The sequence below is a fragment of the Panicum virgatum genome, chromosome 3K, assembly GCF_016808335.1.
Source record: "Panicum virgatum strain AP13 chromosome 3K, P.virgatum_v5, whole genome shotgun sequence".
NCBI classification, from domain to species: domain Eukaryota; kingdom Viridiplantae; phylum Streptophyta; class Magnoliopsida; order Poales; family Poaceae; genus Panicum; species Panicum virgatum.
The window spans coordinates 47,546,276-47,558,784 of record NC_053138.1 but is presented as its reverse complement, the minus strand read 5'-3'; the positions used below and the strand labels follow the sequence as shown (position 1 = coordinate 47,558,784).

The window sequence follows — 12,509 nt, the reverse complement described above, 5'->3', positions numbered from 1 at the left end:
AATGTTGATAAATCAGTTGTTGGTAGATGGGGGTAATTTTAGTTCAATGAACTTGACTTGCTCGGTTGTGCCACCGGTGCTTTGCATCGAGGAGCAGCTCGGAATTCAATTCTTTTATCTGCAGACTTCTGGTGTTATTTTGATAATCACATAACTTGGAATGAGGGTACCATGAATGTGCTTCCTTCTACTTTTTTTTTTAAATGAGTATCTGTTTAAGTGCATCATCTACCATGTTAAAGAACTGTGGGCTTATTACAGCCACCCAAAAGAAATTGCCAGACACTTCCACGCAGCTCAATTATATTTTTAGTGTGGCTAAACTTTGTTGGTGGTCCTCATTTTTGCTATCTCTGGCCAAATTTAGCACCCAATTAAATAGTGGTCAAAATTAGTTGAAGCCATAAAAAGTTGGTTTGGTTACCCTTGGGCACAAAAAGCACCTAAAAGTTAAGACAAATAATGAGAAAATGTTATGACTACGGCTAAATAAGTAGGGTTAGTCAACATCATCTGTATATCAAATTATCCTAACCTCCTAACTTTTCCAAAAAGTTATAAAGAATGTTATCTATAGAATTTTTGTAAGTATTTCTCTTAGCACTCAATTTTTTTTCATCAAATAACCCACGAGGCTTTACCTCGACCACCTATCCATTCTTCACCCTTCCCCGTCCTGCCATTATCTTTGTAGCATAATCCTCATTCTTGTCCGTACCAATGGTTATATCACATTCTCCATCCTTACACTTGTCAACATTTTTTGGTCTCGCCGGAGGACATCAAACTAAGCACAATCTCTCTACCGTGCTGCGAAAATCTTTGGAGTAATGCTGACTTCAGATTAAAAGTGAAGGCTAAATTACTTTTCACTACTTTAATGCAGCCTTTTCAGTTTGCAGCTGTTCGCTCTCCGCTAAAATTTTGAATATATTCTACCTAGAGCCTGTTATACCAAAAAGGAAATACGAAAGAGACATAGTTCCTCCGTTTCAAATTAAAAGTAGTTTTAATTTTTCTAAATATATAATTTTTATTGTATGTCTAGATACATATTAAAAATTATATATCTAAGTTGCAAAAAATGATCAACAATTTACATTATTTATTCTAATTATTATTATTATTATTTCATTGTGCAAAACTTCCACCGTTCCACGCGCCACGGTCCACGAGGGTTTAATTGACAAACCGGCCCGCCGGTTACCACCCGCCGCATGCGATTTGCCCTCACCGACATGTGGGTCCCACGCGCCCGGTCCTTTCGAGCCGGAACTCTCGTCTCGTCTCGCCTCGCCTCTCCCCGGCTCCATCCACCGTGGCTCCCCCGCCGCCGCGGGAACCCTAACCCCACCCCGCCGCCGCCATGGCCCCGCCGGTAGCCGCGGCGCTCGGCGGCCGTCACCGGACCGCCCACGCCCGGCTCCCCCGTCGCCTTCTCCGCTGTCGTCCGCCGTGACTGCGCCCCGCCCGGTCCCACCGCGCGCCGTCGCGGGCGCCTAGGTCGGTGCGGGGCGCTGCCTATATAAGCGCCGTATGGGGGCTCGCGCGACCCCTCTCCCGCTGCGATCGAGCGAGGCGGTTCCGTGGAGTCCAAGAAGTGCTGGGCTTCTTCGCGGCGGCGATCGCTGGTGGAATTCGCGGAACCGGCGCGGCGATCAGAGTACTCGATCGGCGGAATTTCTCTGCTCGGATCGGTGGCTGCTTGCAAAGGTAAATTCCCTGTTAAAATCGTTTGTTCTTGTTTTTCTTTCCGTGCGGTTGTCGAGTTCGATTCGCTGGCTTCATATTGCTGAATATCGAGTTGTTCTTGTGGCATTGCGGTGGAAAGAATCTACTGGAATTTGGAAAGAACAAAACAAATATGCAAAAGTCTCAGTAGAGCGAATTTGCATAGGATCCTGATGAATTGCAAATTACTTGCTGAAATTTTGCATGATTAACTTGAGGAAACTGAACGAAATAAGATCTGACTAATCAACTGTAGAGATTTGGGGGAAAGAGAACATCATCATAACACTGCTTATTTGTTGAACAGTTTCCAGTTTCCACCTATAATGATAACCTATCCTTAATCTTGGTATAAAATGAACATTGATGAATCACATTAAAAATTTGGCGTTTTGGGGTGTAGATCAGATTGATACGCTGCTCCTGATTTTGGGATAGTTCTTGTTCGATTTTGGTGAAGGGAAGTGCAAATTCATAATTCAAGGTACTTAATGCATTCTAGTTTGGCCTAGAGGAAACAAATCTGCAAACATCTGAGCGAAGCAAATCTGAATGTTAGAAATATGTGCTAAATTCTGTTATGTGGATCAATTGTTCCCATGAATAATCTGACAGACTAAACAAAATAAGGTCAGGCATTTGAAGAAGAACATAGTATGAGTCCCCGGTTACCCAGGAACAATTCCTAGATTTCACAACGGCCTATGATCAACCTAAGGGAATTAAAATTGATGAAACATTTATTGTGAATTTGGTGACAGATCAAGTTAACTCGTATGCATAACCTATGGTAATTTAGGTATTGTAAATCATCAGTTTTTGAAATTTGTTATTTCAATCAAGTGTTGCTTCTTATTTTGCTGATTAACAGTACAAACTTTGTAAGCAGCTGTCAAGATAGATTGGAAAATGATGTCTTTATCATATGATACCTTTGATCAAAGAATTCTCCTTAACCAAGTTGGGTTTGATGATAAATAAACGTGGTTTCAAGGCATTGTTTTAATTCTGCCTGCTTGAAGACTTTTTATGGCGAAACACTTCATTGTCAAACTCTACTGCCCCCTCGGGGAACTGTTTGAATCATGCATGATTTGTTCTTTGTGATGACTATTGTAAGAACACAAATTGAAATTCGGGGATCTATAAAAGAAAAGTTAGGGCATCTAATCATGTTGCTGGTATTGAAATATAATCAATCATGCAAAAAGGTATATATCAAAGAAAAATCTACACAGGCAATGTCATGATTTTCTCATAATTGTTTTCTTATCATTTACTTACTGTTGCAACTTGTAATAATTTGAATAAGATTATCATTGGTTGCTATGCATTTTATGATTCAAATGAAAATAAAAGTATAATCTGAAACACCTTAGACATTTTTTTAGACTTCAGCAGATAATTGTAAAATTGTTATTATGCCTGAGAGTTTTTTGCTATCCTTTTGATGAACAACAAATACTTTGCAAAGTCAAATGAGATGTGAATTTAGCAAAACAATATATTTTATAAACACCTTTGCCATGAAAGACTTCAGGTACTAGCTTTGATTTAAATACTGTAACTGGTTTTCTGTATCATTGATGAATTTGTTCTATCTATTATCAATGTAAATATAAAACTTTCTACCCTTGTGCATGTTAGGATGACAATCTTCAGCTTCTTACAAATCCGAAACTGCTAAAAACTATTGCTGACAATGATTTCTGTTGGTATTAAAAATTGATTTTCTGTTGTGTTAAGAGTTTGTTTGATGTAATAGAACTACAGAAGTGTTAGGGTGAAGAAGATTATAAAGATTATAGTATTTATTATCTGATAACAAGAAATTTCTGCTAACAGCTTTCATTACTTTTAGTATTCTACCTTGTATCTCATCAAACTTGCTTGTTTATATATTCTTCTCTGAGGTTTCTAACTCTCTGATCTTTTGTCACTCCATGCCCATATCAGCACTTTGGCAATTATGGCAATTCTTGAAGCACTGGATCGGATGACCCCTGTTAGTGGATCTTCAACTGTAGTCAGTCCAGAAAACTTCATCAAATGTTTGAAGAAGTTTTACAGCCATTGGAAGGAGGATGTCTATGGTCTTTGGGGGTCTCCAGGTGCAATTGCTGTTGCTACTCCTCCCTATTCTGATGATATTCGGTATCGGAAATCATTAGCCCTGAGCATGTGGTTTTTTGGCCGTGACTTTGCAGACACTATAATGGTGTTCCTGAGCAGCCAGATTCATTTTTTGAGTGGACAAGATGGTTGTGATTTGCTTGAGCATTTGAAGATGCCTGTTTCTAAGGCAGTTGGTCTTGATATTGTGCTGCATAATATCGAAAAGGCTGGCAATGGCTCTCTCTCAATGGATCAGATCTTAAATTCAGTATGTGCACAATATGAATCCAATTGTGTTGTTATGGGGCACATAGCAAGAGAGAAACCTGAAGGCAAGGTTCTTGAAGAATGGTATCAAAAGCTGCATGGATCAAGGTTCATTCTACCAGCCGAGCACTATTCATCCTACTAGCCGAACAGTCCCGAAGATGACGGTGGACCGGTGGTGAGTCATGGGATGAGATGGAGCGCAAGGCAAGGGATGCTGACGCAGAGATGGGCAGTGAGTCGGACAGCGATGATGAGAGGCAGCGAGGAGGGAGAAAGCAAAGGCCAAGTCTCGCCATCCTAGTGAGCCATAGTCCAAGGGTGCCCCGTAGAAGAGGCAGCGACTGAACTGATGTGGGTATAGCGGTAGGATCCTGTTATCAGCAATTCAGTTCTTCTGAGATTCTATTTGAACAATGTTCAGTGTATCAGTTGAGAACTTAATTTGCAGCGTGTTTTACATTCATTACTCACGTGGAGTTACTGTTAGTTTTACTCAACCTTTTTCCTGATTTAATACCTATTTCAAATCTTGATGCTTGGAAATAATTTACCATTTCCGCCCTTTGTTGTCTTCTCAATAATAAAGAGCTCGCCTCACATTTGCTTAGAACATGCGGCTAACAATGTAGTGGCAAGCCATTTTGTAAGACACTTTGTGAAATAACAAGCTACGGTTTTTCCCTTGATATGATGTATGCCTTCGTCTTTTGATGGTGAACTGCTGCTATAGGTACCAATGACAACTGCTGTAGGCGAACTGGTTTAGAGGAGCATGCAAACTAATGCATTTTCCGAGTAATGAATCAAAACTAATAAAATAAACGGTCAAACTAATGCATTTTCCGAGTAATGAATCAAAACTAATAAAATAAACGGTCGTAACTTTATCTTTATCCAGCAGATTTTTTATGGAAAAAAATCCTTATTATGATTCTTTGAAAAAAAATCATCAGTATGGAATGCTTGTAGAAGCACAAAAGCACATTGAGAATCTTTGTAAAAATTGGCACCTGTACCCCACTTCCTCGTAACATGTTGTTTGCAGAAAATGGTTAGCAAGAAAATGGCAGATTGTAGGGGCCAGAAGTTTTTTTTTTTGAGTGGTGTAGGGGCAAGAAGCTAATTACCTCAGATTTTGCGGCCCATTTCACCATTTGAGACTTGGGCATCCATCCCACATGGGCCGTAGTCACAACCCAAGTGCCATTTGTGCTAAAAACAAATCCTCTTCTCTCCCCCAATTCTTGGCGCCAATTTCAGCTGCAATCCACTGTACACTTTCCGCTAAGCTCCGAGATAGCATCATCACAAAAATTTTCGAACCAAGGCCGTTTCAAAATCCGCGAATGGGACAGCTCGAAAACTTGGACGCACGCACACACGGGCGCGCGCGAACTCGAGGAGGCCAGGACCCTTTTGCGTTTGTCTTGCCTGCGCACACTGCCACGCACTGTGCTTGTTTTTTGTTTTGTTTTGAGACACCTTTGTACTGAAGACATCCTGTTCTCCGTCAGGCTGGCTCTGTTGATCAGTGAAAGATTCTGACGAGATCCGACTTTACCGCGCAAGCATGAGAGCTTTGTGCAGAGGAGAACAAAAACAGACTGCAGGATGCGCAAGGGCAAGAGACGACGGGCTATTTTGCACGGGAGTCAATTAATAAGCCTGGAATTAATTATTAGTGCTTAAGCATGTGGGGTTGACTGTGACGGCGTTGCTTTGATTGTCTTTTTGCAGTTGCCTGTATGTGGACCTTGGAGGGCCATTGTTCGATCAGCGCCCCTCGAAGCTATTTAATTTCCGGCATCTACTTAGATTTTTCAGCAGCAATGGATTTTTTTGCCCTGGAATTGTGCATTTGCAGTTGAACAAGGGTCCGGATCTGTATTTGTCAGTTAAATGACTTTCTGACTTTGTAGTGGATTAGCTGCTAACCGGATGGAATTCATTATTTGTCAGTTAAATGACTTCTGACTTTTCCCATGATAACATCATCCGAATATAAACTAGTATATACATACAGTGTGCCAGCTGGGTGATGTTGATAAGTTGCCATTGTTCCCTACTTCCCTTGGCCAGGCTTCCCCAATGCAATAATAATAACAATACAAAGGAAAAAAAAGGAACTCGTGCGTTCTTTCCAGGAACAAGTAGTACCAGGATATAGGTGCAAAGTAAGCGGTTTGACTTTGACGGCTCATGGCAAATGGGATATGAGCAAGTGGAGAATCTGTTAATCAAGGATGAAATCAAGGGAAGGTGTGACTAGAGAAAATATTAGCCAGGGAGGGGGTGGCGAGGGGGCAGCGAGCTGGCATACTGGGAGGGAGGGGTAATAACTTGGCCGTGCAGGGAGTGGTCTGGCTCGATGCGGCTCCTCTGTCCAAAATGAGACCGGGTAAATTGGGTGTTGACCAGGAGATCCAACTTGGTGTGCCACGTCGGCAAAGGGATGTAACCGGACCGACTTCAATAGTTCAATGATTAAATTGGATGTTTTCATAGTTCAAGGATAATAAGTTGGCCGTGCAGGGAGTGGTCCGGCTCGATGCGGCTCCTCTGTCCAAAATGAGACCGGGTAAATTGGGTGTTGACCAGGAGATCCAACTTGGTGTGCCACGTCGGCAAAGGGATGTAACCGGGCTGACTTCAATAGTTCAATGATTAAATTGGATGTTTTCATAGTTCAAGATTGATCCTGATAAATTCACTAACCTTGATGTCCAGAATCTTGATTCATGTACTTTCTTCGAGCACTATAGTTTAGAAATAATTTTTTTATTTTACCAAAAATATTATATAAAATATACAGAAAACACGCAGGACCAACCCACCTCAGCAAAGGAAACCCTGCCTTGATCGAGGGGTTATTTACATATTTACCATTATAAGAAAGGTCACTCGCTGGATTAGCACTCTTAAACGGGCTCCTACAGATTTAGCACAACTGTAGTCGTAAATCTTACGTTTTTACCACTTTTTGCCTATGTGGCAGGACACGGCGGCAGGCCACGTTGGCGCCCGGTCCGCAAGGCGAGGCGAAATGTCCTTTGTGCCCCCGCCCCTTTGTTCATGTGCCCGTGACCCCGGTCCAGCGGGTCGTTGACCGCTCCTACTCTCCTCACCCCCCTCTCGCTATCCCGCCGCCGCCGACGCGCCTTTCTTCCCCACTGCGCCGCCGCCTCTCCCGTCCCGCCTCCCCCAGCGCAACGGCGGCCAGGGCTATGGCGCAGAGGGCCGACTCCTCCAGCTCCAGCGCGAGTAGGGCAACTAGGAGGCAGGGGAGAGGAGTGAGCTCCGTGTGCGAGCAGCATCCGGTCGGTAAAGAGACTGGGCTGCCTTTGATCGTGTGCCCCGATTGCGATCTTGCCCGGGTGATTGAGCTTCGCATGGTGAAGCTGGAAAGTCAGAACAAGGGGCGTATCTTCTTCAAATGCCCGAGAAATGGGGTAAGTTGTGAGTTTTTCTCTATTTTCAATGAAACGTAGGGTTTCAATGTTCATCGTTTTTTTGCAGAATCCGAAGCTGTGTGGCTTCTATAGGTTTCAGAGGGAGTATTTGGATGAGCTGGTGGAGAAGAAGATCGTCAGGATATGCTGTCAGCAGATTGATGGACATGGAGAGGATGAAGCACTTGCTGTAGATGAGGGGATGAAACAACTGGAGAACAAGATGGAGAGACTGATGTGGAAAATGAACATTTTCATTGGTTGTATTGCAGTAGTTGTATTGGCGTTTGTGGTAAAATCTGTTGCAATGAACTGATATAGAGTGTGTTCATGTCTAGTTTGTAAAGTGCTCTACTGCTTTTGAATGCAAATTGAATTGAGCAAATGAAATGAGGTAATTTGAATGACGAACAGAAAAGATTACCAACAGAGAATGTTCCCAACTACATGGAGTTCCCAACAGAGAATACATGGAGTTCACTTTACAACACAGAAGTTGACAAAGGCCATGCAAAATACAGTAATTTGGCCAATCATACACCACAAAAGACACTAGCGTCACTGCTCACTCCTCACTCCTCACTTGCTCTTGCGTGCTTTCTTCTTAGGTGGTGTTTTTTTCACTTTAGTTGCCAAGGCCTTCCTCTTTGGTGTAAGTTTCTTGCCATGTTCACCATCTGAGAATAGTGCCCTGCCATGAAAACAAGTACACACATTGAACAAATGAGTTAATATTTGGAAAAAGATGTTGCAGACAATGACCTTTTTGCTGGGGGGTTGTCTGAATTGGTTCTGGGGCATTAATCACTGCCAAAGCCATAGGTTCAAGGGCTGCTTCTTCACTTGGCTCAGGGACAGATGATGCAAATTCATTCCTGGTAGCTTCAACCTCTTCCCTTGCTGCTGCTTCTGCTGCTTCCCTTGCTGCTGCTGCCTTCAGTTCTGCTTCTTCTGCATCTCTCTTTGCTTTTGCAGCAGCTTCCCTTGCCAGTGCTCCTCTAGTCCTTGGAGTTGGCTGTTCAGTAGCATCAACAGCAGTTGGCTTGGACTTCTTTTTCCTCCCAGGCTTGGCAGGATTCTTCTTCTTAGGTTTCTTCCTGTAAAAAAGTGTAATGGATCATGGTTACAAAGTAAGAAATTATGTGAAGACACTAGGAAAAATAAAGTAGTTATGCACCTTTTTTTTGTTCCAGTCAGGTGACACTTCCAGCTAGTAGCTCTGTGACCATACTCAAGACAGTTAGGGCACCTGACTTGCCTAGTTGCTTTGCCTGATCTCTCACTGGCTGGTTTGATCCTATTTTTCCTCATCCTTCCTGGCTCTTTCTTTTTCTGGATAGGAGGGTGCAGTGTAAACCCCTTGTCAACTTCAGGCCATTGATTCCTGTCAGTGATGCTAGGAATAATGCCTGCATAAGCTGCTTGAAACTTGGCCACTGAATAGTAGTTGTCCACAAAAGAACCCATGTCAGGCTGCCTCATGCTAGTTATCACAGTCAATGCATGTGGACATGGTTTACCAGTCACTTGCCACTGTCTGCATGTGCAAATTTTTTGAGACAAGTACACCACATGTCTTCTAACTTCTTCATCTTTGTACACCTCTGTGACTTCAGCTTCATTTGGGTGACCTTTGGAAATCTTCAAGTGTCCTAGTCCCCTAGATGCAGCATTGAGCTGATGTATCACAGCAGGCAATATACCATGAGGCAATGATGTGGAAATCTTCCTCCTTTTGGCAAACAAGATCATTACCTTCTCTCTAATAGCATCTGCCATGCAATACAGAGGCAGGTCTTTCATCTCTTTGATCCATGCATTCCAACATTCAGCTAAATTATTGTTTATATAGTCACACTTGATGTCTGGAGAGAACTTGCTTCTTGCCCAAAGAAAAGGATGATGCTCATCTAACCATTTCTGGATGTCTGGACTAGCTGCCAGCACCTTGTCAAAGAAGTATTTGAATTTATGGGGAGAATATGCTCTAGCTGCAGGCCACATGTTTTTGGCATATACATCACCAGTGTACTGGTTCTTTAGGTTATCCATTAAATGCCTGAAACATTCTCTCCACTCTGCATCTGGAAACACATCTTTGACAGACGACTCTAATCCTTTGCAAGCATCTGTACAGATAGCTAAATGCTGCATGGGGCCTATTGCTTTCTTAAGTTGTTGCATGAACCAAATCCAATTTTCTTTGCTCTCTCCCTCAAAAAACCCAAAGGCCACTAGAAACATCCAATTGTGCCCATCCAAAGCTAATGCTGCAGGCATATGGCCACACCACATGCCATTTAGATGAGTGGCATCTATACTAAGGTAAGGCCTGCAGCCATTCAAGAAACCATCTATACTAGCTTTGAAGGCACAGAAAAATTTGCTAAACCTAACTTTGCCATCCTCATCAGTGACAGTGTCTATCTCTACCACACTGCCTGGAGATCTCAGTTCTATCTCTGCCTTAAACCTGTACAACCAATCAAAGGAATCAGTCCACTTACCAAAAATTCTCTCAGATGCTCTCTTTGTCCCATTGTACACTGTCTGGTAGGGGATTTCAATGTTGTATTTGAATCTCAACTGCTTTTGCATTTCTGAAGCCCCCATTGTTGGGTTCATCTTGAGCAATGGAATAGCTCTCTCTGCCACCCAGTTTATTGATGCCATCTTGCTCAGAACTCTTTGTGTAGATGCACACTGATGTTGTCCCTCATTTATTTGTATCTGCATTTACAAAATAGAAATTAAGCTAGGTTCAATTATAATTAAATAAATCAGAGTATGCAACACAAAGACAAGTAAGTAATAATCACATTATGAACAAATTTCAGAAGTTATACCCTGACACTGCCATCATGCTGTGTTCTAGCTCTAAGTTTCCAGGGACACCCTCGAGCTGCACAGCAAACCCTGTACCTTTCTTTGTCAGAGTGCTCAGTTTGAAGCTCAAACTCGTGAACAATAGCATGCTGCTTAGCTGCAAGCCTCAACTCTGGCATGCTGGGGTAGCAGATGCCTACACTCAGATCAGGATGGTCCCTATCCCATTCATACAGTGGCTCCTCATCAGCTGTGTCATCAACATTTACAGCTGCTTCATTGATGTCTTCCTGCATCTCTGCTGACATAGCTGGAAATGGCACATCTTGTCCATGACCAGCTTCTTCTGGTTCCACAGCAATCTTGAATCCCATTGCCTCAAATACAAGGTCCTCATCAACAAGCTGTGCAGCTATACCATCATCATCTGGGTTCTCTAAAATGGTCAGAGTGCTCCAATCAATTGCTGGTGGCTGTTGAGCAGGTGCTGCTTGCGGGGAAGTGTGGGTATCACCACATCCTTCAACATCAGTAGTCTCTGCATTGGTTCCATTAGTCACACCAGAGACACATCTACCTTTTGAAGCATCTGATGAATATTTTCCCTTCATAGAGTCATTGCTCACAACATATACTACAAGAATAGCCTGCCTCTCATCCCATCTGTCCTTAATCATCTGCTGCATATGTTCATCCCTCCTTAGCTTCCACTCAGACCCAGTATCTTGGTCAAGAACCCAAACTGCCAGTGTTTGACTAGGCCCCCATATAATCTTTGAGGCCAAATCCTCACTGAATTGAGCCAGAGAGTACTGACTGTTCCTATGAAACCATATGTTATGCTGCTGCTCTGCCATTTCCACTAGCCCATATTCACCATCAGCAACATATGGAGAAACCTTAACAACTAGCTTAAACGCACTGCCAGGATCGATCCTGGCATCATCATAAATAATGACAACAAATGAGGACCCACACACGCTCTTGCTATGCATAGTACAAACATTCATCAGGTGGAGCTTAAGAACTCACCAGGGAGGACAATCACCAGGATCCATTGCGGCCACGGGAGATGGCGACCTATTACATCACACGCCTGAACCGAGAAACAAAAAATCAAAAGCCGCAAAACCTGAGATCCCGCAAAACCTAACCCTAATCGCTGTGGGTGGCCATGAGGAAACAAGCCCACGTACCTTGCCCTTAGTCGGCCCTCTGCGCCATAGCCCTGGCCGCCGTTGCGCTGGGGGAGGCGGGACGGGAGAGGCGGCGGCGCAGTGGGGAAGAAAGGCGCGTCGGCGGCGGCGGGATAGCGAGAGGGGGGTGAAGAGAGTGGGAGCGGTCAACGGGCTGGACCAGGGTCACGGGCACATGAACAAAGGGGCGGGGGCACAAAGGACATTTCGCCTCGCCTTGCGGACCGGGCGCCAACGTGGCCTGCCGCCGTGTCCTGCCACGTAGGCAAAAGTGGTAAAAACGTAAGATTTACGACTACAGTTGTACTAAATCTGTAGGAGCCCGTTTAAGAGTGCTAATCCAGCGAGTGACCTTTCTTATAATGGTAAATATGTAAATAACCCTGCCCGCAGTCAGCAGCCGTCTCCCACACTCCCCCACTCCGCCCAGCGCCATGTGCCGCCGTAATCCACTTGCCGCGTGCGGGCCCACCTGGACGCTGACGGGGCGCCATTAAGGTAATCGGACAAGCAAAACTGAGCTGGTCCGAACACACGACACGACGCCCGCTGCCTGACACTAGAATCCCACTCTCACTGACACCCTCATCGCCATCAGCTCGTCCAAGCAAACCAAACCAAAGCGTGTTTTTTTTATATGATTTTTTCTTTGTTTTTGAAACTCTTTTTTTTTTTGCTTTTTTCACCACGCGCAGCTCGAATGGAGGAACCGTACCCGCACAGCACGGAAGACCACCCGGCAGCGCCCCGAGACGCTACCGCTACGCGCACGCGGACCCGCCCGGCCCCGCGCACACGTGGAGTCCCGCGAGCCGCGCCCGGCAGCGTGGCCCCAGCTGTCAGCGGGCAAGAACATGGATCTGTGTACGCGGAGCGGGTGCCCGTACGGGGGAGGCCGGAGCCCGCATTTAATCAGTTCTCA

General features: G+C 44.2%; 2 protein-coding genes across 4 annotated transcripts; one reads left to right on the top strand and one right to left on the bottom strand.

Moving 5' to 3' along the window:
* Positions 1-1,460: 1,460 nt before the first annotated feature.
* On the top strand, positions 1,461-4,677 carry LOC120699394 (FACT complex subunit SPT16-like). Its single transcript, XM_039983372.1, has 3 exons — positions 1,461-1,713; positions 3,688-3,842; positions 3,939-4,677. Exons 2-3 carry the CDS (start codon positions 3,701-3,703, stop codon positions 4,256-4,258), a joined length of 462 nt encoding a protein of 153 aa, XP_039839306.1. The 5' UTR covers positions 1,461-1,713; positions 3,688-3,700; the 3' UTR covers positions 4,259-4,677.
* A 3,310-nt stretch (positions 4,678-7,987) lies between these two features.
* On the bottom strand, positions 7,988-11,834 carry LOC120699393. 3 transcript variants are annotated; one of them, XM_039983371.1, is made up of 4 exons: positions 11,588-11,834; positions 11,424-11,487; positions 8,743-10,295; positions 7,988-8,662 (listed from the first exon to the last, which is right to left on the bottom strand). In XM_039983371.1, exons 3-4 carry the CDS (start codon positions 10,236-10,238, stop codon positions 8,236-8,238), a joined length of 1,923 nt encoding a protein of 640 aa, XP_039839305.1. In that variant the 5' UTR covers positions 10,239-10,295; positions 11,424-11,487; positions 11,588-11,834; the 3' UTR covers positions 7,988-8,235. The 3 variants fall into 3 exon arrangements, with proteins under 3 accessions (XP_039839305.1, XP_039839303.1, XP_039839304.1); XM_039983370.1 differs by lacking the exons at positions 11,424-11,487; positions 11,588-11,834 and adding an exon at positions 10,412-10,604 and having other exon boundaries at positions 8,130-8,256; positions 8,328-8,662; XM_039983369.1 differs by lacking the exons at positions 11,424-11,487; positions 11,588-11,834 and adding an exon at positions 10,412-10,604.
* Positions 11,835-12,509: the final 675 nt, after the last annotated feature.

Excerpts from the sequence above, each read along its gene's own strand:
- LOC120699394 (XM_039983372.1), top strand. The coding sequence starts at position 3,701 with ATGGCAATTCTTGAAGCACTGGATCGGATGACCCCTGTTAGTGGATCT. Across the intron at positions 3,843-3,938 it reads TGGTCTTTGGGGGTCTCCAG|ACACTATAATGGTGTTCCTG; the intron begins GTGCAATTGCTG and ends GTGACTTTGCAG.
- LOC120699393 (XM_039983369.1), bottom strand. The coding sequence starts at position 10,570 with ATGCCAGAGTTGAGGCTTGCAGCTAAGCAGCATGCTATTGTTCACGAG. Across the intron at positions 10,296-10,411 it reads AGCATGATGGCAGTGTCAGG|ATACAAATAAATGAGGGACA; the intron begins GTATAACTTCTG and ends TTGTAAATGCAG. Across the intron at positions 8,663-8,742 it reads CTGACTGGAACAAAAAAAAG|GAAGAAACCTAAGAAGAAGA; the intron begins GTGCATAACTAC and ends ACTTTTTTACAG.